Consider the following 26368-nt stretch of genomic DNA (forward strand, 5'->3'; position numbering starts at 1 on the left):
TTTTTTTTTTTTTTTTAAATATTTTTTAGTGTACTTTATTTCTAAAACTTGTATCACATAGTTGGCATAGTTGACTGTAATACATTTGTAATACTTTTTTTTTAAGTAAAAGCAAAGTTACTAAAAAAAGAATAGAAAGAAAAATCTAAAAGGTAGAAAAGAAAGAAAATCAGGGAAAAAATACAGAGACAAACAAATCTGTGAAAATCATTGTATCTCCAGTGAGGTCATTAAGACATTGGCAGAGGTTTGGTAAGCTCTTGTTTCTAGCTGACCTGTAATTTAATTTGTTTCTGAACATTAAGTGACCTCAGCTACACATTGGTATCTAAATTGGGGTGTTTCTATTGGGATGACAGTGTCAAACAAATGAAATTGTCCAAAACTTCAGAGCATTATTATTGTACTGTGGCTTTTGTGGGGTGTGATCTCAGCTGCCAGACCTCCTGGAAGGAGAAGGGCGGAGGAAGGTGCCTGCATTCCCTCGAAGAAATGTGCCCTGGTGATATCAACCCAAATGCTGGCATGCCTGGGGATTGGTCAGATTGGTGTCTGCAGAGAATCGCAGGGGAGTGGTGAAGCAGGGGCCATAGGCAAAGCGGTGATTATAACTTTTAATTCTTATTCTACAGCACTGCCTTCCAAAAAACCTTTTTGCTGCTGTAGGAAATAATCAAGGCTGAGAAGATGGGGACCCGGGACTTGAGAAACAGTGCTCAGGTAAAAAAAATTCAGTCTTTTTTATTTTGGTTTTTGGGTCACACCCGGCAGTGCCCAGGAGTTAATCCTGGCTCTACGCTCAGAAATCCCTCCTGGCAGGCTCGAGGGGCCATATGGGATACCAGGATTCAAACCACCATCTTCTGCATGCCAGGCAAACACCCTACTTCCATGCCATCTCTCTGGCTCCCAAAAATTTAGTCATTTTAAGTAATTCCCTGATGTACAGTGTATCTTACTCTAGATTTTGTTCTTTTCCTTTTTTGTTTTTTGGGCCATACCTGACAGTACTCACGGATCACTCCTGGCTCTGAACTCAGGAATTATTTCAGGTAGCTCAGGGGCCCATATTCCCCCATACAGGATATTAGACAGGAAAGTTCTCCTTACTGTATACTATCTCTGCAGCTCCTCTATTTTATTATTATTAGAATTTTTTTTCCATGCTCAGAGTTGCTTCCAACTCAACACTCAGGAGTCACTCCTGAGAACTCGGAATTATACGGGATGTTGGTGATCAAACCAAGTAGACCACATGCAAGGCACATGCCCTTTCTATTGTACTGTCTCTCCACTCCCCAGATTTTCTTATTTCTTTCTGGGGCCACACACTCCAGTGCTCAGGGCTGACTCCTGGCTTGCTCTGCATTCAGGCATTATTCCTGGCAGGGCACAGGGGGCCCTGTGTGACTATGGACAGAAATTGGTACCCCACCAGGACAGCCCTTGCCACTTTGCTCTCTCTCAGGCTCATTCTTTCTGGGGTTTTCTTTTCTTTTTTTTTTTTTTTTTTTTTTTGGTTTTGGGCCACACCCATTTGACGCTCAGGGGTTACTCCTGGCTATGTGCTCAGAAATCGCCCCTGGCTTGGGGGGACCATATGGGACGCCGGGGGATCGAACCGCGATCCTTCCTTGGCTAGCGCTTGCAAGGCAGGCACCTTACCTCCAGCGCCACCTACCCGGCCCCAGGGTTTTATTTTCTTTTGGAAATACATCCAGTTGTGTTCAGGGATGACTCCTGGATCTGTGCTCGGAGATCTCTTCTGGCGGGACTCAAGATATCCTATATCATGCCAGGGATCAAACCGGAGGTTCAGGGTGGTTGTGTACATGTAAAGCAAATGCCCTCTCTGTACTATCCTCCCAACACTGTCCTGTCTCATCTGCCAGTGCTAAGGGTTTGTTCCTTAGGCAGACTCAGGGGAAACTGTAGGGTACCTGGATAGAACCCAAGGTGTCTGCATAAAAGCAAGTGTCCTCCCTGCTGTACTATCCTTTCAGTCCCCTGGATTGGTTTTTTGCTTGCTTGTTTTTATCATTTGCTTTTGTTTTCGGCCACACCCAGCAATACTCAAGGGTTACTCCTGGCTTTGTCCTCAGAAATCACTCCTGGCAGGCTCAGGGGACCTTATGGAATACTAGGAATTGAATCTGGATCTGCCACATGCAAGACAAATGCCCTACCTACTGTGCTATTGATCTGGCCCCTGCTTGTTTCTTTTTCTTTTGTTATTTTGGGCCACACCCAGCAGCATTCAGGGATTACTCCTGGCTCTTTGCATAGAAATCATTCTAGGGACCAGAGCTATGGCATAAGCAGTAAGGCTTATCTGCTCTAGCCTAGGAAGGACTGCAGTTTGATCTTCTGGGATCCCATATGGTCCCCCAAGCCAGGAGCGATTTCTGAGCACATAGACAGGAGTAACCCTTGAGTGTCACCAGGTGACGACCAAAAACCAAAAACCAAAAAAAAAAAAAAAAAATTATTCCTGGCAGGCTCAGGGGACCATATTGGATTCTGGGGATCAAACCTGGGTTTGTCCTTGGTCCGCCATATGCAAGGCAAATGCCCTACCACTGTGCTATTGCTCCAGACCTCAGATTACTGTTCTTTTTGTTATTTCCTTTTAGTATTTTTGTGTCACACTTAGTGGTGCTCAGGGATCACTCCTGGTGGGCTTGGGGGGTCCTATGGGATGTCATAGATTGAACCCAGGTCTGCTATGTGCAAGGCAAGTGTCCTCCCTGATGTCCTATGCTTTGGCCCTCAGTTCAGGTTTTTTTAATTATTTTTTTGTCCCCCAATTCACAATACAGACCAGGCAAAAGGCCTGGATTGAAGTGTATATGGGGTGCATTTACTGTACCTCCTCTTTCTATACAGTCAGTATAAAGAACACAGCCTGTGGTAAGAAATGGGAGGCCTTTTCTTTTCTTTTTTCTTTTTTTGATTTTTTAATATATATATATAAAATCCTTCACCAGTGCAACATTCCCATGACCAATATCCCTAGTGTCCTTCCTCCCCATCCCACACCGGCATGTACTCTAGACTCTAAACTGGCTTTCTACTTCCCTCATTCAGTCACATTTTGTTATGATAGTTCTCAGTGTAATTATTTCTGTGACTGCACTAAATGATCCCTGTGGTGAGATTCATGTCAGGAGCTGGACCCTCCTCCTCTATTTTGTCTCTGAGAATCATTACACAAATGTTTTTCATTTTTCTCAAAACTCATAGATGAGTGAGACCATTCTGTGTTTATCTCTCTCCCTCTGACTTATTTCACTCAGCATAATAGATTCCATATACATCCATATATAGGAAAATTTCATGACTTCACCTCTTCTGACGGCTGTATAATATTCCATTGTGTATATGTACCATTGTTTCTTTAACCATTCATCTATTGAAGGGTATCTAGGCTGTTTCCAGAGTCTGGCTATTGTAAACAATGCTGCAATGAATATAGGTGAGAGAAAGGGTTTTTTTGTATTGTATTTTTGTGTTCATAGGATATATCCCTAGGAGTGGTATAGCTGGATCGTATGGGAGCTCAACTTCCAATCTCCATATCGCTTTCCAGAAAGGTTGGACCAGACGGCATTCCCACCAGCCGTGAATAAGAGTTCCTTTCTCTCCACATCCCCGCCAGCACTGCTTGTTCTCATTCTTTCTGATGTGTGCCAATCTCTGTGGCATGAGATGGTACCTCATAGTTGTTTTGATTTGCATCTCTCTGATGATTAGTGATGTGGAGCATTTTTTCATGTGCCTTTTAGGCATTTGTTTTTCTTTTTTGTCAAAGTGTCTGTTCAGTTCTTCTCCCCATTTTTTGATGGGGTTAGATTTTTTTTTCTTGTAAAGTTCTGTCAGTGCCTTGTATATTTTGGATATTAAGCCCTTATCTGATGGATATTGGGTGAATAGTTTCTCCCACTCAGTGAGTGGCTCTTGTATTCTGGGCACTATTTCCTTTGAAGTGTAGAAGCTTCTCAGCTTAATATAGTCCCATCTATTTATTTCTGCTTTCACTTGTTTGGAGAGTACTGTTTCCTCTTTAAAGATAATGTCATCGAGTGTTTGACCTACATGTTGTTCTATATACTTTATGGTTTCAGGTCTGATATCTAGATCTTTAATCCATTTGGATTTTACCTTTGTACATGATGTTAAGTGGAGGTCTGAGTTTGCTTTTGTACAAGTGGCTAGCCAGTTGTGCCAACGCCACTTATTGAAGAGGCCTTCCCTGTTCCATTTAGGATTTCTTGCACCTTTATCAAAAATTAGGTGACGGTATATCTGGGGAACATTCTCTGAGTACTCAAGCTTGTTCCACTGATCTGAGGGTCTGTCTTTATTCCAATACCATGCTGTTTTGATAACTATTGCTTTGTAATACAGTTTAAAGTTGGGATAAGTAATACCTCCCATATTCCTTTTCCCAAGTATTGCTTTAGCTATTCGTGGGTGTTTATATATTTTTTTTATTTTATTTTTTGGGGTCACACTGGTAGTGCTCAGTGTTAATTCCTGGTTCTGTGCTTATGAATCACTCATGGCAGGCTCAGGAGAGCATATGGGTCAACCACATGAAAGGTAAATTCCCTACCTGCTAGACTAAGGCTTTGGCAGATGGTCCAGGTTTCTTTATTTTTGTTTGCTTGCTTTGTGTTGTTTTGTTTTGGTTTGACACCCAGCAGCAGTCAGGGAATACTCCTGGCTCTGTGCTCAGTAATTACTCCTTGCAGTGCTTAGGGGGGACCATATGGGATGCTGGGGATCGAACCCTGGTTGGCCACAGTAAGGCCAACTCACTGTCCTATTGCTCCAGCTCCTGGTATCTTTTTTGTTTGTTTTCAGGGCCACAGTCAACAGTGCTCAAGAGTTACTCCTAGCCATGTGCTCATAGATTACTTCTTTTTTTTGTTTGTTTGTTTGTTTTTGGGCCACAGCCGGTGACGCTCAGGGGTTACTCCTGGCTATGCGCTCAGAAGTCGCTCTTGGCTTGGGGGACCATATGGGATGCCGAGGGATCGAACTGCAGTCCATCGTAGGCTAACTCTTGCAAGGCAGGCACCTTACCTCTAATACCACCACGCCAGCCCCCATAAATTACTTCTGGCAGGCTCAGGGGACCATATGGAATGCTAGAGATTGAACCTGGGTCAGTCGTGTGCAAGGCAAACACCGTATCCGCTGTGCTATCCTCTGGTTCATAATCCAGTTTTTTTTTTTTTTTTTTTTTTAAGGAACTAGTTCCTAGTTGCTGTGGCGTTTTCTCATCACTTGACACTGTTGGGGAGAACCATACTGTAGATGATCTCATGATCATTCCCATAATTCCCATGATCCCCTCACAGTCCTCTCAGTGCCCACCACCGCTGCTCCAATTTCTCTTTTACTATCTTGCCAGAGGCTGGGAATCTGCCCGAAATGAGGAGTGCATTTCCCACTTAGGAATTGGGGTTTTTGACAGTGAAGGGAATTAGGCATGCTAGGGGGACCGAGTCCTCTGGGGCTCACACTTCTCCCTTCTCGCCCATCCATGTTCCTCTGTCTATATTCCTCTCCCTTTTCCTTCTGAGGGGTCATGTCCTCCCATGAGGATTCAACCTAGAGCCAGTCACATAGGTAAGCCACTTACCCTGCATATGGCCCGAACAGGATGGATCATAGCACCTCATGAGATCCTGAGCACCGAGCTATGAGTCAACTTTGAGCACTGTCAAGTTTGGCCCAAAAACCAAAATAATCAAAGGAAAATGTAGACCAGAGTATTACAGTTTCTTTATGGGGTTTTGTTTGCTTGTTTGTTTTTGGGCCATACCTGGCCCTTAGGGGCTACTCCTGGCTCTGCACTCAGAAATCTCTCTGGCAGGCTCGGGGACCATATGGTATACCAGGGATTGAACCCAGGTCTGTCCTGGGCTGGCAGCATGCAAGGCACATGCCCTACTGCTATGCTATCAGTCTGGCCCTCGTGGTTTTGTTTTTTGTTGTTGTCTGTCCACACCTGGAAATGCTATGGGTTGACTCCTGGCTCTGCTCAGGGTTTAGTCCTGGCATTGCTCAGGGGACCTATGGGATGCCTGGGGTCGAACACTTTTCTGGCTGGAGCTCTACAATTGTTTGGGCACTGAGTATTTAATATTGTTTGGGATCTTGGCTTTCTAGAGTGATTTCTGGGGCCTGTCTCTTGGAGTGACTAGGTCTAGGCTGATTCCTCCTGAGGACAAAGGGGAGAGGCTTTGAGCTTTTCTAGAGCCTTGGGAGTCCCATCTTCACCCCCAGTGCCCAGGATGGTGCTGGGCCCTAACCTCCTTCCTATGTGTGCTGGCTCAGGACACAGTGACCTTCCCCGACGTGGCCGTGAGCTTCTCCCTGGAGGAGTGGCTATACCTAGACGTCTATCAGAGGAAGCTCTACAGAGATGTGATGCTAGAGACCTACCAGCACCTTCAGGCCTTAGGTGAGAGCTGCCCTGGAATGACTATGTAGGACACACCCATGGGGGACCCCAGGATCTGGATGGGGATCTGCATTCAACAATTCTGACTAGCCATAAAGTAAAGTTTGACAACCACGAGAACAACTGGTTCTTTGAGGACTTTGTTTTTTTATTTTCTGAGTTATGCCCCCTCTACTCAGGGCTAACCCCCTGACTCTGCACTGAGGGATTACTCCTAGCAGTGCTCAGGGATTATGTGGGATTTTGGGGATCAAATCCAGGTTAGGCATGTGTGAGGTTATGTGCTCACCCCACACCCTAATCACTCCTGCCCCTGGTTACTCCCAAGTGTAATTCTTTGTGAGTGTGGTGTAAATACTTTTTATTTACTTGGGGGGGGGGTTGGGCCACATCCGGCATCGCTCAGGGGTTACTCCTGGCTCTGCGCTCAGAAGTCGCTCCTGGCAGGATCAGGGGACCATAATGGATGCTGGGATTTGAACTAGGGTCTGTCCTGTGTTGGCCGCATACAAGGCAGACACCTTACCACTGTGCTATTGCTCTGGCCCTACTTTTCATTTACTTTGTAATGGCTATGCAGACTCAGAAGCTGTTCTGCTCCAGACCTTGGGGTCATGGTTCTCAGGGGACCATGTGACACTAAGGATCATATCTGAGGCTGCTGCTTGCTATGCAGTTGTTTTTGTTTTAGAGTCATACACAGTAGTACCCCTTAATTCCTGGCTCAGGAATTGCTCCAGACACTGTATGGTGTCAAGGATTGAGCCCTGGGCAGCCATATACATGGCAAGTACAATAGTCCCCAATATACTATGATTCTGAGCCCTGAATGTTCAAACCTGGTCTTATTTGTGTGATAACCAACATGCATACAGAGAACAGAGATTCTGTTTTTCATCTGTTCTGTGATTTGGCTACTTTCATACACAGACTCATACACAGGGTTGCTGTCCCCTTTCCTGTCTCTAACTTATGAATCGTTCTCTGGGCAGGGCATTGCATGGTGAAACCTGCACTGATCTCCTGGTTGGAAGGTGGAGCCCTGGGGAGGCTTCAGAGAAGTGCATTTGCAGGTGAGTGTGGGAAGAGCCCCCCATGCGCTCAGACTGTGGGGCAGGGTGTGGAGCCTTGGGCTCGTGCGAATTATGCTTGCTGGGTGTGGGGAGTGGGGTTCCTGGACCAATGGGCCATCCCATTGGACTAGGTGTGGCCCAAAACCAAACAAAAACTTGGCAAGCATTGGGGACCCTTGGGATGCCAGGAAATAAACCCAGGTTGGCCATGTGCAAGGGAAATGCCTTCCCTACTGTGCTATCACTGTGGCCTGAACTCCCACTATTTTTATGTTCAAGAATAAAGGAGGCTGTAGATATACTATACAAGTAAGTTTCTTGCCTTGCACGCCGCAGACCCAGATTTGATTCCCATCACCCCATGTGGTACCCCCAATCTCTGCCAGAAGTTTTAACTGAGGGTAGAGCCAGGAGAAATCCCTGACCATTGCTGTTTGTCCCCTTCTCTCTCCCCCTTATCCCCACCCCAAAAAAGGAAAGAATAAATCCTGAGTAAAACTACCGTATTTGCTGGCGTATAAGACGACCCCCTAATTTTGCAGTTAAAACATAGGTTTAGGCCTATATTCGCTGTATCAGACAGAACGTTCCTGTGTGTTCCTGTGCTCATGTACCACAGTGAGCCAATCACAACAAGCAAAGGTTCAAAGGTTATACTGTCATAGACTTCCTCGCTGACTCTGGCCAATCTGAGCAGGCTTTTGACAGTGTAGATTTGGGTCCAGAACATTGTCTAATTTGCATGCATAAAAAGCCTGCTTGGATTGGCTGAGTTAGAGAGGCGGTCTGAGCAGCCTTGCAGTGATTGGTGCAGGATCGAGTTGGAAAATTTGTTTTGTGGCAATATTTCATTTAGCGGCATATTGAAACATTTTTTCGGGATATACTTGGCGTATAAGACGACCCCCAATTTTCGGTTGACTTTTTTGTTTCAGAAGTCGTCTTATATGCCGGAAAATACGGTAATTTGGGTTTTGCCAAGTTCTTTACATTAGTCCTCTGAAACAGTCTTTTCTCTTTCTCTAAACCTGTTTAATCTTGAACCTGGTGGTAGCAGTAATACACTGAGTAGAGCACTTGCCTTACTACATCTATCCCTGGTTAGATCTCAAGAAGCACATGCTTGCCCCCTAACCTGCCAGGATTGATCCTGAGCAAATGCATGTCCAGGATTGAGTACTGATCACCACTATGTGTAGCCAAAAACGAAAAATGAAAAGTGAAAATTGTAGCAATTCATTCCACTCAGTTTTGCCCCATTGAACTACATTTCGTTCCTTTCTTTCTTTTGTTTGTTTCTGGACCACACCCGGCTACACTTGGGTTACTTCTAGCTTTGCACTTGGAAATTACTCTTAGCTATGTGGGTGTGGGGGGTGTCCTATGCTATGCCGGGGATTGAACCTGGGCCGGCCACATACAAGGCAAACACCTTTATCACTCCAGCCTTCCCATTCTGTTCTTAAGATTACATGTTGTGCTTGATTTCAGAAAGTGAACTGCAGCTTCGTCAGTGTACATTTCAGCAGTTTGATTTTGAAAAGGGATCACCGCGTAGGAATGAGAAAGTAAGATCTGTAAGTTATATGATTGTGGTGGTGAGATTCAGTGGTTCCCACCTCAGGCTATGCAGGGTGGGGGGTCAGGGTTTCTGGGCATCTATCGGGCCTCTGGACCCTACCTGGAGATACCCCAGACTCAGGCCATTGGGATACGACACTGGGTAAGTCATTTCCTGAATCAGGTTCAACTGGCATTCCTGAATACTGCCAGCAGTGGTTTCTAAGTGCAGAGCCAGGAGTATTTCCTTACACCACCAAAATACTTCGAGGGGGGCTAAAGAGATACCATGAAAATAATGCATTTGCCTTGCATGCAGAAAGATGGTGGTCGAATCCCGGCATCCCATTTGGTCCTCCAAGCCTTTCAGGAGCGATTTCTGAGCATAGGGCCAGGAATAACCCCTGAGCGCTGCCGGATGTGACCCAATAACCAAAAAAAGAAAAAAAAAAAAACTGAGAATTGCAGCAATTTTTCCAGTGGGTTTCACACATGCCCAGCCTAAGTTTGATCCACAGCACACAGCACATAAATACTCTCCTGAGCACTCTCAAATTGTGGCCAAAAATCTAAGGAAACCAAAAGAACTCACCTGAATTTGAATCATTTCTTCTTAGAGTCCAGGCTTCTAAATGATAACAATGGTATTGATCTTCCAGCTAGGCAGGGAATCCAGCCTTGGTTTCCCACATGCCATTGTAGGCTCTCCACTCAGCTGGCACTAAGCCCCTATTTGGGTGTTTTTTTGTTTTTGTTTTTGTTTTTGGGGTCACACCGGCACCGCTTAGGGTTTACTCCTGGCTCTATGCTCAGAAATCTCCCCTGGCAGGCTCTGGGGACCATATGGGATACCAGGATTTGAACCACCGTCCTTCTGCATGCAAGGCAAATGCCTTGCCTCCATGCTATCTCTCCGGCCCCTACTTGGGTGTATTTTAATTGTATTTTGTTCTTTCCTTTATTCATTTTGGTTTTGGGGCTACTATTAAAGTACAAAGCCCCTTCCCTGCTGTACAATCTCGCGAGTCCTTTGGGTGGGTTTTTTTTCCCTTTGGGCCACCTGGCAGTACTTAGGGGTTACTCCTGACTCCATACTCAGAAATGGAATGTGGGGGATCAAACCCAGGTCTTTTCTGGGTCTGCCACGTGTGGCCCTACTGCTGTGCTGTTGCTCCAGCCCCTTTGGGTGTATTTTAAATTTTGATCAAAAGCTTCAGATTCTGGGGCCGGGAAGGTGGCGCTGGAGATAAGGTGTCTGCCTTGTAAGCGCTACCAAGGAACGGACTGCGGTTCGATCCCCCGGCGATCCCATATGGTCCCCCCAAGCCAGGGGCGATTTCTGAGCACATAGCCAGGAGTAACCCCTGAGCGTCAAATGGGTGTGGCCCAAAAACCAAAAAAAAAAAAAAAAAAAAAAAAAAGCTTCAGATTCTATAGAAGGAGCTTTTTTTTTGTTTTTTTTGTTTTTTTGGTTTTTTGGTTTTTTGGTTTTTTTTTTTTTTTTTGGTTTTTGGGCCACACCCAGCGGTGCTCAGCGGTTACTCCTGGCTGTCTGCTCAGAAATAGCTCCTGGCAGGCACGGGGGACCATATGGGACACCGGGATTCGAACCAACCACCTTTGGTCCTGGATGGGCTGCTTGCAAGGCAAACACCGCTGTGCTATCTCTCCGGGCCCAGAAGGAGTTATTTTTATGTATGTGCTTGTTCATTAAGCTAAAAGACAAAACTTTCCTGCAACTCATTCTTTTCTTTTGGAAGGGTTGAGTATTGTACACCCAGTATATTACATTTAGGTTATTGGTGGCTCTGTGCTCAGAAATTACTCCTGACAGGCTCAAGGGGACCATATGGGATGCCAAGGATTGTACTCAGGGTGGCCACATGCAAGGCAAATACCCACTGTGCTATCAGTCTGGCCCCCAACTTCTTCATCTTTTGCTATACATAAAGTATACCTCCCATACTCATGGAAAAGCTTTTGACTGCTCCATGGGAAATGGGAAATCTGTATGTGGGAGATTGCATTTGTGTGCTGAAAAAATGTTAGGAATCCCATGTGCAGGGTCCAGGGATAGAGCATGGAAGGGGAGCTTACCTTGAAGGACCATTTGCCTATTCCATTGACAAGTAACCCACTGTTAGAAATTGGACTCATGTTGTAAAAGTGTTAGAATTAGATCTCTATTGCTCGATTTTACCATGGAGGTTGTAAGAGAAGAGTGAAGTAATTGGTCTAACCTTCTGCTCTTCTACAGGGAAACAACAAACCCTGGTGGAACAGGGGTGATTCTTTTCTGTGGGACACTGTCTGGAGGGAACCATCCTGCCTGCATCCTGATGGGAGTGAGAACTCAGGGGACATCTGTTCTAGAGAGGTGCAGAGTGAAGAGAGCATCCTTGCTCCAGAGCTGCCATCTAAGGGGTACAGCACCCCTGAGTCTGCTCTTCCCTGTCCCGGGACTCGGATCCCCACAGTGGGGCCACCCTGCGCTGAGCGAGCAGCAGTGTTTGTTTTGAGCCCCTCAAGACAACAGGCTCAAAAGCACATTCCCCGTGTAGTGGAGCAGCACGAGTCTAAGCAATATAGGAGGGCATTCTTGTATGCTCAACACTTTGAATTTCCCTTGGACACTCCGAATGCACAGAATTCTTCTGACTATCAGCAAGGTGGACCTGCTCTGAGTCAACTATTACACCTGAGTGACCCTGAGGAAGTCCAGACACAAAAGAAGCATTATACATGTCAGGAATGTGGGAAGACCTTTACTCGATCCTCAAACCTTTCTGCGCACATGAAAATTCATACTGGAGAGAAACCTTATACATGTCAGGAGTGTGGGAAGGCCTTTAATCATTCCTCAAACCTTACTGTGCACAAGAAAATTCATACTGGTGATCAACGTTATACAGGTAAGGAATGTGGGAAGGCCTTCACTCAATCCTCTAGCCTTGCTATGTATAGGAAGATACAGACTGGGGAGAAGCCTTATACATGTAAGGAGTGTGGGAAGACCTTCACTCGATACTCAACCCTTACTACACACATGAGTATTCATACAGGAGTCAAACCTTATATATGCAAGGAATGTGGGAAGGCCTTCACTTACCCCTCATTACTTACTATGCACAAGAGAATCCATACTGGTGAGAAGCCGTACGCATGTGAGGTGTGTGGGAGGGCCTTCAGTCAAACCTCCAACCTTATTATACATAGGAGGATTCACACTGGGGAAAAGCCTTATACATGTAAAGAGTGTGGGAAGACCTTCACTCACTCCTCAACCCTTACTGCACACATGAGCATTCATACAGGACACAAACCTTATATATGTAAGGAATGTGGGAAGGCCTTTACTTACCCCTCCCGCCTTACTACACACAGAAAGAGTCATCTGGGAGAGAAACCTTATAAATGTCAGGAATGTGGGGATGCTTTCGCTCAAACCACAAAGCTTGCTCTCCATAGGAGGAGAATTCATTCTAGTGAGAAACCTTATATGTGTAAGGAATGTGGTAAGGCTTTCAATTATCCTTCAAGCCTTTCGAAGCACCGTAAAGTTCATATTGGAGAGAAACCCTGTATGTATAAGGAATGTGGGAAGGACTTCATGTATTCCTCATACCTCATTGAACATAAGAAAAGTCATACGCGAGAGAAATCTTATACATGTAAGGTGTGTGGGAAGGTCTTCGCTTACCCCTCAGAACTTAAGATACACAAAAAAATTCATACTGGTGAGAAACGTTATGCATGTGAGGTGTGTGGGAAGGCCTTCCCTTACCCCTGCCGCCTTAATTCACACAGAAAGAACCATATGGAAGAGAAACCTTACAAATGTAAGGAATGTGGGCGTGCTTTCACTCAAGCCACAAAGCTTGCTCTCCATTGGAGGATAATTCATACTGGTGAGAAACCTTATGTGTGTAAGGAATGTGATAAGGCTTTCAGTTATCCTTCAAGCCTTTGGAAGCACCGTAAAGTTCATATTGGAGAGAAACCCTGTATGTATAAGGAAAGTGGGAAGGACTTCATTTATTCCTCATACCTCATTAAACATAAGAGAATTCATAAGCGAGAGAAACCTCATACATGTCAGGAATGTGGGAAGGCCTTCACTTACCCCTCAGAACTTACTATACACAAAAAAATTCATACTGGTGAGAAGCCTTACGTATGTGAGGTGTGTGAGAAGGCCTTCAATCGAAACTCCAACCTTATTATACATAGGAGGATTCACACTGGGGAAAAGCCTTATACATGTAAAGAATGTGGGAAGACCTTCACTCAGTCCTCAACCCTTATTACACACATGAGCATTCATACAGGAAACAAACCTTATATGTGTAAGGAATGTGGGAAGGCCTTTACTTACCCCTCCCTCCTTAGTACACACAGAAAGAGTCATATGGGAAAGAAACTTTATAAATGTAAGGAATGTGGGGATGTTTTCATTCAAGCCACAAAGCTTGCTCTCCATAGGAGGATGATTCATTCTAGTGAGAAACCTTTTATGTGTAAGGAATGTGGTAAGGCTTTCAATAATTCTTCAAGCCTTTCGAAGCACCATAAAGTTCATATTGGAGAGAAATCCTGTATGTATAAGGAATGTGGGAAGGACTTCATGTATTCCTCATACCTCATTGAACATAAGAAAATTCGTACTCGAGAGAAACCTTATACATGTAAGGAGTGTGGGAAGGTCTTCGCTTACCCCTCAGAACTTACGATACACAAAAAAATCCATACTGGTGAGAAGCCTTACGCATGTGAGGTGTGTGGGAAGGCCTTCAGTCGAACCTCCAACCTTATTATACATAGGAGGATTCACACTGGGGAAAAGCCTTATACATGTAAAGAATGTGGGAGGACCTTCACTCAGTCCTCAACCCTTAGAGCACACATGAGCATTCATACAGGACACAAACCTTATATGTGTAAGGAATGTGGGAAGGCCTTCACTTATCCCTCCCGCCTTATTACACACAGAAAGAGTCATATGAGGGGGCTGAAGAGATAGCATGGACGTGGGCCATTTGCCTTGCATGTAGAAGGACGGTGGTTCGAATCCTGGCGTCCCATATGGTCCCCTGAGCCTGCCAGGAGAGATCTGAGCATAGAGCCAGGAGTAACCCCTGAACACTGCCGGATGTTACCCAAACAAAAACAAAAAAGTCACATGGAAGAGAAGCCGTATAAATGTAAAGACTGGTGCTTGCTTTGGCAGCACATATGCTAAAATTGGAACGATACAGAGAAGATTAGCATGGCCCCTGCGCAAGGATGACACGCAAATTTATGAAGCACAGTTCAGATGACATATAGTTCGGGTGTGAAGCTCTAGGACTGTAAGGTCTTCTGGAACGATTGTCCACTTGATATTTCACCCTCATTGTTAACTCCACTTCCTCAAGAGAAATTCTAAGATCACAACAGTTGCCCTGGGGAGACCCAGTTTAGTTTCTATGTTAGGGCCCCAAGTGGGTCTGAGATAGAGTAGGAAGGAAGGCAGTTGCCTTGCATGTACCTGACCCAGGTTCAATCTCTGAAATCCCATCTGGTCCTCAAGGCATTGTCAGTATTGAGTCTGTATTGTTGGATTGGGTGTGGGTTTCCTTACCCCCACAAATGCAGTCAAGATGAAAACAGTCCAGTAGGAGAGATTACCAGGACACCATTGTTTCGTCTTAACATTATTTGGTGACTGTCACCCTGTTCCCCACTATGGCAATATGGCATTTGTGTTTCATGTATCTTAACTTGTCAACTGTTCACACAGTTGGGAGGGAGTTGGGACTCGGCAGGATGGTTGGAGACAGTCGTGATGGGTTTGATGTTTGAATGTGGGTCTGAAACTCAATCCTTATTTTTGTAGCTTGTGATTCCTTCAATAAAATGAAAAGTGGCTGGAAAGAGCAAAAGTGGGTAGGTTGCTTATCTTGCCTGTGATCTAGGTTGGCTATGGGACACTCAATTCGTTCCCCTTACTACCACCAAGAGTAATTCGTCAGTTCAGGAATGGGCCTAAAAAAACTAACACGAGGGGCCGGAGAGATAGCATGGAGGTAAGGCATTTGCCTTGCGTTCAGAAGGATGGTGGTTCGAATCCGGCATCCCATATGGTCCCCTGAGCCTGCCAGGAGCGATTTCTGAGCTTAGAGCCAGGAGTAACTCCTGAGCAAAGCTGGGTGTGACCCCCCCCCAAAAAAAAAAAAAAAAAAAACAACCCTAACACGAGAAATAAAATCTGATAGTGGGAGCCAGGAGAGGGGTAATAATCCAAAATAACCACTAAGTCAAGGTGATTATGGCTGGAGATTGTGTGAAGGCCTTCTCTTAGCCCTCATAGAATGTTGGATTAACAACTCATCTGAGAGAAACCTTATTTAATGAGTGTGAGAAGGGCTTCTTTTCCCTCTAACCTTAGGCATAGTACATACTAAAGAGAAACCTTATACATGTAAGGAGTGTGGGAAAGCCATTGTTTCTTAAGCCTTTTTAGACAGAAAATTTCATCCTGGAGAGACATTACTTGTGTATAGGATGTGAAAAGGCCTTTGCTTCCTACTCACACCTAGTAGATCTTAGGAACTTTCTTTTTTAATTTTGGGCCACACCCAGTAATGCTGAGGGGTTACTCCTGGCTATGCGCTCAGAAATTGCTCCTGGGTTGGGGATCTTATAGGACTCCAGGGATCCAAGCAAGGTCCATCTTGGGTCAGCCATGTGCAAGGCAAATTCCCTACCACTACACCACACTCTGGTCCCAGTTCTTAAGAACATTTATACTGGAAATTATATATGTAAGAAATGTGGGCCTTTATACATTCCCCCCCCTTTTTTTTTTTACAAATCCACAGGAAATTCATGCTGGAGAGAAACCTTTCATATAAAATGTGTTAAGCGCGGGGGCCGGGCGGTGGCGCTAAAGGTAAGGTGCCTGCCTTGCCTGCGCTAACCTTGGACGGACCGCGGTTCGATCCCCCGGTGTCCCATATGGTCCCCCAAGCCAGGAGCAACTTCTGAGCGCATAGCCAGGAGTAACCCCTGAGCATTACCGGGTGTGGCCCAAAAACCAAAAAAAAAAAAAAAAAAATGTGTTAAGCGCTTTTCTCAATCTTCAAATCTTACTACCATATTTTCCGGCGTATAAGACAACCCCCTAATTTTTCAGTTAAAACATGGGTTTAGGCCTATATTCGCTGTATCAGACCGAACGTTCCTGTGCTGCATGTGTTCCTGTGCTCATGTACCACAGTGAGCCAATCACAACAATCAAAGGTTAGACTGTAATAGACTTCCTCTCTGACTCTGACCAATCTGAGCAGGCTTTTGACAGTGTAGATTCGGGTCCAGAACATTGTCTAATTTGCATGCATCAAAAGCCTGCTTGGATTGGCTGAGTTAGCGAGGCAGTCCGAGCAGCCTTGCAGTGATTGGTGCAGGATCGAGTTGGAAAATCCATTTTGTGGCAATATTCAGACAATTTTCATTTAGCAGCATATTGAAACATTTTTTGGGATATATTCTGCCTATAAGACGACCCCCGATTTTCGGTTGACTTTTTGTTTCAGAAGTTGTCTTATACACCGGAAAATACGGTTGTTATAGAAAAATTCAAACAGGGCAAAAGGGATGTAAAGAATGAAAGATGTGGGGCCGGGCGGTGGCGCTGGAGGTAAGGTGCCTGCCTTGCCTGCGCTAGCCTAGGACGGACCGCGGTTCGATCCCCCGGCGTCCCATATGGTCCCCCAAGAAGCCAGGAGCAACTTCTGAGCGCATAGCCAGGAGTAACCCCTGAGCGTCACAGGGTGTGGCCCCCCAAAAAAAAACCAAAAAAAAGAAAAAAAAGAATGAAAGATGTTCCATAACCATCCCTCCAATTTTAAGAAGCACTGGGAAATTTTTACTGGAGGGAAATCTAGATGTATTGAATGTTGGTAGAGACTTGACTCAATCCTCAATCTTTCCTATGCATAGGAACATTTATATTGGAATGAAATCTTACACATATAAGGAATGTTGCAAGGCCTTCAGTAAATCATTAAGCTTAACTATGCATAGGACTAATACAAAGGGAGTGAGCTTATTGATGTAAAGAAGGTAGGACACAATTCACCTATGTTCAGTTCTTTTAGATATGACTAAATTCACACTATAAGCCCCATATATGTGGGGAAATTTGGGCATGCTTTACCAAAGCACATCAAAGTTCAGATTGATGAGAAGCCCTTGTAGGAAGTCATCTAGGATGCTTTTCATAGAGCCTCACCCACATGACCTTATACTCTGTCATATTTAACCCCTGTAAAATGCCTACAAGATCCCAACAGCAAGTGCCTGGTCTGTAGCTGGAGCCTGGCCCTTTACGACTTTGGTGTGACTTCATAGAGTCCAGGGCTTTTGATTCACACATATCCTGGAGGGGTATAGACCTGATGTGGGGGGCTCTTACCCCTCAGAAAGATGCCTAAGTGAAGATTAAGGTAGATTTGTGTTGCCTCTAGCAATAATTATAGAGCATCCAGTCAAATAAAAAAAATTGTGGAGAGGGGAGCAATAATACGTTGGTGAGAGCATTTACTTTGCACACTGCTGACTCAGATTCAATCCCTGGCATCTCTTAAGGGTCCCCTGAGGACTGTCATGAGTGATTTCTGAGCATAGAGTTAGGAGTAACATTTAAGCACCACTAGGTGTTGCCCCAAACTCCCCCCACCAAAAGTTGTTCATGATTGAGTTTCCGTAATACAGTGTACAAAACCTTTACTGCACCTTTGCCACAACCAATGTCTCCAGTTTCTGCCTTCCCTCTTCCTCACTTGCCTCTGGAGTAGACATTTTTCATCTTTCCTCCTTTCTAATTTTTTAGACACCGTAGTTTGTAATGTTAGAGATATCATGTTTATCACTTTATCTCTTTTTAGCACACAGTTCTTCAGAGTGATCATTTTGAGCTATCATTGTCATAGTGGTCCTTCTTTGCCCTAGGCTTCTTACCATGGACTGGTCCTTCTTCTAACACTTGTCTATTGTCTCTGAATATTAATTACTATACCATACAATCTTTTAAATTAAATTGCATTAAATTTTTTGGGTTTTGGCCATATCTGGCAGCACTCAGGTGTTATCCTGGCTCTGTTCTCAGAAGTTACTCCTAACAAACTCAGGGGACCATATGGGATGCTAGTGATCAAACCCAGGTTGGCCACCTGAAAATGCCCTACCGGCTGTTCTATTGTTCCAGCCCAGTGCTGCAGTTTTTCATGTACCTTTTGCCACCTGTATTTCTTCTTGGAAGAAATGTATATTTTCCCCAGTTCTAGAAAGGGTTAGATATTATTTTCTTGCTAAGCTGTAACAACCTTTTGTATTTTGGGTACTTATCCCTTATCAGATGAGTATTGAGTGAATACTTTATCCCATTCTGTGGGTAATCCCATTTCCTTTGAGGTGTAGAGTCTTCTTAGTTAAATGGGGCCGGAGAGATAACATGGAGGTAAGGTGTTTGCCTTTCATGAAGAAGGATGGCGGTTCGAATCCTGGCATCCCATATGGTCCCCTGTGCCTGCCAGGAGCGATTTATGAGCATGGAGCCAGGAGTAACCCCTGAGCGCTGCCGGTGTGACCCCCCAGAAATGTAGTCCTATTTGTATGTCTTTGCTTCCACTTGCTTTGTTTAATTCTTGAAGATGTCTTTAGTGTCATGGAGTTTTCTATCTACATTTTCTTTATGTACCATATAGTTTCAGGTCTGATATCAAGGTCTTTAATTTGTTTTGATTTGTCTTTTATACATGGCATTAAAGAAACATGTGAGTTAATCATTTTACGCGTACTTGACCAGTTTTCCTTACACCACTTGTTGAAGTGGCTTTCCTTGCTCCACTTTATATTTCTTGCCCCTTTATCAAAGATTAACTGATCTTTGATTAAGACTGACCTGCGGGTCAATCACAGAATATTCAAATCTATTCCATTGACCTAAGGTTCTGTCTTTACTCTGATACCATGCTGTTCTAATAAATACTGCTTTGTAGCACAGTTTAAAGTTGGGGAAAGTGATTACTTCCACTTCTTAACATCCTCCTAAAAAGATTACTTTAGCTATTCGTGGAGGTTTATTGTTCCATCTGAATTTCAGAAGTGTTTCATATATTTCTTTTAAAAATGTCATGGTGAGGCCGGGAAGATAGCATGGAGGTAGGGTGTTTGCCTTGCATGCAGAAGGACTGTGGTTTGAATCCTGGCATCCTATATAGTTCCTGCCAGGAGCAGTTTCTGAGTGTGGAGCCAGGAATAACCCCTGAGCGCCGCCAGGTGTGATCTCAAAACAAAACAAAACAAAACAAAACAAATCAGACTCTAACTTAAACCTGGATCATCTATTAAAAATAAAACTGGCTAATTTATGCAATAAACAATGAACAGGTGTTGTAGCAATAGCAGTGTGGTAGGGTATTTGCTTTGCATGCGGCTGACCCAGGATGGACCTGAGTTCGATCCCCAGTGTCCCATATGTTCCCCGGAGCCAGGAGCAATTTCTGAGCGCAAATCCATGAGAAATCCCTGAGTGTCACTAGGTGTGGCCTATAAAAAAAAACCAAAGAAGACAAAAACTATGAGCATATGGAGAGCAGAGATTCTGTCTTCATCTGTTCAGTGATTTGGCCGCTTTCATTAGGGATCCAGACTCATGCAAGGTGTTGTCCCCTTTGCTGTCTCTAACCCATGAATTGTTCCACTGGAGCAGGGCATTGTGTGATGAATCCTATACTTATTTCCTGGTTGGAAGGAGGAGCCCCAGAGAGGCTGCAGAGTGGCGTGTGTACAGGTGAATGTGGGAAGAGACCCCCCCCCCCGGGTTAAGGGGCTAAGGGTGGGTATTGAGCGTTGTAGGCATGTATGATATGTGGGTGCTGAGCTTAGGGGGTAAAAACTTGGATCAGGAGTACAGAGCCCTTTCTGCTCCTATACCTTTGTGTTGTCCCATTTGTTGGGTCCCATTTGCTCTTTTGTTGATTGTGTATATGCAAAGAGATCCCAGAATGAGAAATTGATTCCCATCCCCTTGTCCCCTTTTGGGGGGAGATCTTGGTAATATTTATTTGCAGCAAATAATCCACACAGACAGGAGGGTTAAGGGGTAAAAGGTTGGGCAAAGAGAGTCCTTTGTCAGCCTTTTACTAGCTCCAAAACACACCTAGAGCCTGCCACCCAAATCTGGCAAAAGACCCTGAACACCTCGCTCCCAAACTTATTTGGATCTCAACAGCGCCTCCACCTGGAAGGTCAAGGTGGAACAATAGGCAAAGAATAGTCGTATGGAAATATTTTCTTATACAACACCCTTGATAGCTGAGTCCCAGAATGATCTGTAGCTTTACTATCTTAGCTTTGCTTTCTGATTCCCCATTAGTAGGCATTTAGAACAGAACCCAAGATCCTGAACCTTCACCCTGCCCCATCCGTGTGCTCATCCTATCTGCACAGCCCCATGATGGGGTGCCCTTCTCAGGTGCAGCTGGATGCCCTCTGTCTTTTCTTCACTCTTGCTGTTGCCCTTAGATTATTAGTGGTTTTTTGAGATTCAAAAAATGTTTTTCTTATTTTGTTTGAGGCCCAATTGGTGGTACTCTAGTGGGCTGACTCCTGTCGCCTTGTTGCCACATTCAACCAGCTTTCCATTCAACTAATTCTTACATTGTATTGTATATTTGGCTTGATTTTAGAATGCAGACCACAAGTTCAGGATTTGGCATTTCAGCAATTTGCTTTTGGAACAGGATCTCCAAATTGGATCAAGATGGTAAGATTTGCAAGTTTAAAATCAATATTTTGGTAATGGGGAGGATGCCAAATCCTGCGATGTTCAGGGTTTGCTCCTGGCACTGTACTCAGGAAATACTCCTTGGCAGTGCATTAAAGGCCATATTGGATGCCAAGGATTGAACTAGGGACTGCTGGCTACCTGCTGTGCTATTGCTCCAGCCCCAAAATCAATACTTTTGTCATGGTGCAGTAACTGAAGTACCGCAGTTCCATATAATTTGTGAAGTGGAGCCCTGGGTTCCAGCACCATCACCACAAGGGAAGTGCTTATCCTGCAGTCCTATGGCTCTACCCCTTCTGAGATACTTTACATAGTAGATATGGCCGTTTTCTTTCAGTTGTATGGGAGGATTGCTCCTGGCCTTCTCACATATTCTTATAGGCTTCACAATGAGCTCAAACCAAGCTCCAAAAACGAGTTGTTGCATAGAAATACCATTCATTGAACATTGCTTCTATGAACAGGCCAAAAGCAGGAGCAACGTATGGATTATAAAAAGGGCCAAGTACAACTGGAAGCATTCAGAAAACTTGGATTTGATCCCTGGCAGAGTTGTCCTGAGCAGCACTTAGAGTAATCCCTGAGTGTAGAGAAAGGAGTAACCCCTGAGCAGTGCTAGGTATGACGCAAAACTGAAAATAGAAAAGAAAACTGGGGGGCCGGGCGGTGGCGCTAGAGGTAAGGTGCCTGCCTTGCCTGCGCTAACCTTGGACAGACCTCGGTTCGATCCCCTGGTGTCCCATATGGTCCCCCAAGCCAGGAGCAACTTCTGAGCACATAGCCAGGAGTAACCCCTGAGCGTTTCCGGGTGTGGCCCCAAAACCAAAAAAAATAAAAATAAAAATAAATAAATAAAAAAGAAAAGAAAACTGGACATGCATCAGAGGGAAAAGGCATAGGGTCAGGGCACTAAAAGACTCATTGACTGAGATCATGACTGCCCTTGAAGTAGAGTATAAGAATCAGTAAACACAGAAGAAATGGAAAGCAGAACATATATTTGACTTCTTATTGACATCTTGGGCTGAACTTTTCCTCATCAACAGGATCTGGGGAGGCTATTGCCAAAGCCCAGAAGGGGTGAGTGCTAGAGTGAACATAACCCCCACCAACAGGGCCTTATATATGGGACTATAATTGGTCATGTAGGGTCCTAAAATCATCTATCCTTACTCCCTTCTCACATTTACCTAATTAAGCACATGTCTGTGCTGTATATTGGGCTATTTCCACAAACATCCACTCATGTGAAGAATTGTGTTTCTCTGATGGAAATCACACATGGGGGCCGGATTTGAATATGAAGACTGTCAAGGGAGAGAGAAGTAATTGGATTAACCCTCTCCTGTTTCACAGGGAAACAGCCATCTCCGGTGTAACAGGGCTGATCCTGTGCTGTGGGACACAGTTTGGAGAGAACCAACCTGCCCACAACCCAATGCAAGTGAGGATTCAGGGGATATATGTTCTGGAGGGGGGAAAAGAGAAGAGAGTGTCTCTACTGTGGAGCCACTGACCACTGGATATAGTGCCCCTAAGTCTGCTTCACCACGTCGCTGGATATGGACCCCTGCTGTAGGTCTGCCCTGGGCCAGGCAAGCAGCAGTGTTTGCTCTATGCCCCTCACGGCAACAAGGTCAGAAGCATTTTCCTCATGGAGTGGAGCCACCCAAGTGTAAGCAGTGTGGGGGGAGTTTCCCATGTGTTCAGCATCATAATGTTCCCTCAGACACCCCCAGTGTACAGGATCCCTCTGACACTCAGCAAGGTGAACATGCTCTGAGTCAACCTTCACACATGAGTGACCTTAAGGAAGCTCAGACAAGAAAGAAACGTCATATATGCGAGGATTGTGGGAAGGCCTTTAATTACCCCTCAGAACTGACTGTTCACAAGAAAATTCATACAGGAGAGAAGCCATATATATGCCAGGAGTGTGGGAAGGCCTTCACTCGATCTTCAAACCTTACTGTACACAAGAAAATCCATACAGGAGACAAGCCTTATGCATGTCGGGAGTGTGGGAAGGCTTTCATTCGCTTCTCCAACCTTTCTGTGCACATGAGTGTTCATACAGGAGAGAAACCTTATGCATGTAAGGAGTGTGGGAAGGCCTTCACTTCATCCTCAGACCTTATCAAACATAGGAAAATTCATACTGGAGAGAAACCGTATACATGCCAGGAGTGTGGGAAGGCATTTGCTCGATCCGCAAACCTTAGGGTGCACAAAAAAATTCATACGGGTGATAAGCCTTATACATGTCAGGAGTGTGGGAAGGCCTTTACTCGATCCTCAAACCTTAGTGAACACATGAGTATTCATACAGGAGAGAAACCATATGCATGTCAGGAGTGTGGAAAAGCCTTCACTTCCTCATCAGTCCTTATTAAACACAGAAGAATTCATTCTGGAGAGAAACCATATTCATGTCAGGAGTGCGGGAGGGCTTTCTTTTTCTCCTCAAACCTTATGAAACACAAGAAAACTCATACTGGAGAGAAACCTTATGTGTGTAAGCAATGTGGGAAGGCCTTCAGTCAGTCTTCAAGTCTTACTAGCCACTGGAATATTCATACTGGAGAGAAACCTTATACTTGTAAGGAGTGTGGGAAGTCCTTCACTTCCCCCTCATCCCTTAATAAACATAGGAGAATTCATTCTGGAGACAAATCTGAGGTACGTAAGGAGTGTGGGAAGGCCTTGAAATCCCCTTCAGATCTTTTAATCGATATGAAAATTGTATCAGGAGGGACTGATTGAAAGTACATTTGCCTTGCACACCATCGACTTGGGTTTTTTTTGTTTGTTTTGTTTTGGTTTGGTTTTTGGGCCACACCTGGAGGTGCTCAGGGGTTACTCCGGGCTGTCTGCTCAGAAATAGCTCCTGGCAGGCACGGGGGACCATATGGGACACCGGGATTCGAACCAACCACCTTTGGTCCTTGGATTGGCTGCTTACAAGGTAAACGCCGCTGTGCTATCTCTCCGGGCCCTTGACTTGGGTTTTATCCCTACCATTCTGTAGGTCCACCTGATCCCACCATGAGTGATTCCTGAGTGAAGATTTAGGAGTTAATCTTTGAGTACTACAAGTGTGTCACCAAAAATGTAATAAATTTTAAACTGGAGAGAATCCTTATATTTATAGAGAATATTGGAAGGCCTGTGTTTACTTCTGAAATTTTTTTTGTATAATACATACTGGAGAGAAGCCTTATATATGTAAGTAACAAGGGAAGGCCTCGCTCAATTTTATACTGTAGATAAGACATGTTGTTTGAGGCCTTTAAATACCCATCAGGTTGGTTCACAATTTGTAACTTGGTTTTATCCAAAACAAAGATCATCCTGGTTTCTTTGTGCCTGTTTGTTTATCATTAGTTTCACCCGAAACAGATTTTCCTACTTACCATCTTATTTTACCTATCTAAAGCAGACTTGGGCAGGACTGACTCAGGATAGACTTTTTGTCCTTACTCTCCACCTGTAGGTGTTCTCTATAGTCAGTAAAAACTGTAGTTCTGGCAGACAGCTCTGTCTCTCACTTGAGTTAGAAACCTACCCTACTACGTGTGATTCATTCTCTCAGCTTGCTCTGGATTTTCTTGGCTACAGAAAATAGGTCTTCGCCAGACCCTATTTCCCAGGGTGTGTTATGGTGTATGGAGTGTTTACACTTCATTTATTACTCAACACAGAAAAATCATACTGTTGAGAAACCTTATATTTCTAAAGATTGTGGGTAGGTTTTCCATTTATCTTAAACATTAAATTTTTTTAATTTTTTATTTAAACACCATGATTACAAGATTGTTCATACTATTTTCTTCTACAGATAAAGTTGTTCATGATTGAGTGACAGTCATGATTGAGTACAATGTACAACAACCTTCACCAGTATGCATTTCTCACCACCAATGTGAACAGTGATAACTATCCTTAAACTTGTATATAGACCTATATTTTCATTCTGTAGCAAACCTTTGTGTATGGAATGTGGGAAGGCCTTCACTCGATTCTCATTCCTTACTATGCACAAAATCATACTGAATAGAAACCTTGTACATGTTAAGAAGTGTGGGAAGACCTTGACTCACTCCTCAGACTGTCCAAATATGAAATTTCATATGGAATAAAATCCTTATGTATGTTGGGTTGTGGGAATTTCTGCGCTTAACTCCTCTTACCTTACTATTCCTAAAAATTTAGTAATTTATCAACCATTATTAGACATAAAAATTTTATAATGAAGATAAATCTCTCAAGTCAGGCATAGCAGAAGACCTTCACTTCCTGCTCAGACTGTTTTGCAAATAGCATAATCATACAGCAGAAAAACATTATATGGAGCCGGAGTGGTGGCACAAGGGGTAAGTCCGTGCTAGACTAGGATGGACCACAGGTCGATCTCTGGTGTCCCATATGGTCCCCCAAGCCAGGAGCAATTTCTGAGCTCATAGCCAGGAGTAACCCCTGAGCATCACTGGGTGTGACCCAAAAACCAAAAAAAAAAATGAATTATCATACTGGTGAGGTTCGAACTAGACTTCTGGGAATTGGGCATTTGCCTTCCATGTATGTCCAGTTATCTTTAACACCATTCCATATTGTCCCCCATGCAGCACCAGGAGTGCTTCCTGAGTGCAGAGACAATAGTAATTCCTGAGCATTGCCAGGTCTGTTCCCAAAATGTATATTAGAAATCTTAATGAGGGGCCAGAGAGATAGCATGGTGGTAAGGTGTTTGCCTTGCATGCAGAAGGTTGATTGTTCAAATCCCAGCATCCCATATGGTCCCCCGAGCCTGGCAGGAATGAAAACAAAAACAAAAAAGAAGCTGAGCAAAGGGCTCCTCTCATTCCTTATATGCTCATTAAGATTTTTTTTTGGTTTTTGGGTCACACCTGGCAGCGCTCAGGGGTTACTCCTGGCTCTATGCTCAGAAATTGCTCCTGGCAGGCTTGGGGGACATAATGGGAATCCGGAATTCAAATCATCATCTTTCTGCATTGCAAGACAAACGCCCTCCCTCCATGCTATCTCTTCAGCCCTTTGCTAAGTTTTTAACGTTAATAGTTGTGCAGGAATTCACACTGGTCTGAAGCCCCATACATGTTCGGAATGGGAGAAAGCCTTTGGCACTTTCTCTGCACTTACAGATCTCAGGACAGTCCTAAAAGCTCTAGAGGTGTCGTGGCTATGGGAAGCTTTCATTGCAGCATCATACCTAATTATGAGATCCTGCTCATTATGATCCCCAGAATCAACTCCAGGATCACCATAGTCCTCTTGAGTATAACTATATTGGGGACAGGGTCAGCAAAAACGCAGCCTCTGTAAGTGCTCATGCTGCTCTGTGGAGAAGGTTCCATAGCCTCAGTGCCCTGCAGGAAAGGGACTGAAAGCAGAATTGCTGCCCTGTCC

General features: G+C 44.4%; 2 protein-coding genes and 2 non-coding genes across 4 annotated transcripts; 3 read left to right on the forward strand and 1 right to left on the reverse strand.

Annotated features, from left to right (window-relative positions):
* The first annotated feature begins 677 nt into the window (after window positions 1–677).
* Window positions 678–9833, forward strand: LOC126000449 (zinc finger protein 426-like). Its single transcript, XM_049767737.1, has 5 exons — window positions 678–720; window positions 6349–6475; window positions 7468–7548; window positions 9040–9116; window positions 9768–9833. Exons 1-5 carry the CDS (start codon window positions 688–690, stop codon window positions 9831–9833), a joined length of 384 nt encoding a protein of 127 aa, XP_049623694.1. The 5' UTR covers window positions 678–687.
* Window positions 2795–2927, reverse strand: LOC126000455 (small nucleolar RNA SNORA51). The gene has a single exon (XR_007492751.1). It is a non-coding gene; the product is annotated as a small nucleolar RNA SNORA51 (small nucleolar RNA).
* Window positions 9834–11376: 1543 nt separating the features above from the next.
* On the forward strand, window positions 11377–23733 carry LOC126000437 (zinc finger protein OZF-like). Its single transcript, XM_049767726.1, has 3 exons — window positions 11377–12020; window positions 20841–20917; window positions 22298–23733. The coding sequence occupies exons 1-3, from the start codon at window positions 11903–11905 to the stop codon at window positions 23702–23704; spliced, it is 1602 nt and encodes a 533-aa protein (XP_049623683.1). The 5' UTR covers window positions 11377–11902; the 3' UTR covers window positions 23705–23733.
* On the forward strand, window positions 14320–14426 carry LOC126000461 (U6 spliceosomal RNA). The gene has a single exon (XR_007492755.1). It is a non-coding gene; the product is annotated as a U6 spliceosomal RNA (small nuclear RNA).
* Window positions 23734–26368: the final 2635 nt, after the last annotated feature.

Source organism: Suncus etruscus (assembly GCF_024139225.1).
Source record: "Suncus etruscus isolate mSunEtr1 chromosome 15 unlocalized genomic scaffold, mSunEtr1.pri.cur SUPER_15_unloc_1, whole genome shotgun sequence".
In the NCBI taxonomy this organism is placed as follows: Eukaryota; Metazoa; Chordata; class Mammalia; order Eulipotyphla; family Soricidae; genus Suncus; species Suncus etruscus.

Bases quoted from the DNA above. Each gene is read 5' to 3' on its own strand.
- LOC126000449 (XM_049767737.1), top strand. From the start codon at position 688: ATGGGGACCCGGGACTTGAGAAACAGTGCTCAG. The intron at 721-6,348 runs GTAAAAAAAATT...GTGCTGGCTCAG, and splicing joins ACTTGAGAAACAGTGCTCAG to GACACAGTGACCTTCCCCGA. The intron at 6,476-7,467 runs GTGAGAGCTGCC...TTCTCTGGGCAG, and splicing joins CCAGCACCTTCAGGCCTTAG to GGCATTGCATGGTGAAACCT.
- LOC126000437 (XM_049767726.1), top strand. From the start codon at position 11,903: ATGAAAATTCATACTGGAGAGAAACCTTATACATGTCAGGAGTGTGGG. The intron at 12,021-20,840 runs GTAAGGAATGTG...GCTTGATTTTAG, and splicing joins TGGTGATCAACGTTATACAG to AATGCAGACCACAAGTTCAG. The intron at 20,918-22,297 runs GTAAGATTTGCA...CCTGTTTCACAG, and splicing joins CTCCAAATTGGATCAAGATG to GGAAACAGCCATCTCCGGTG.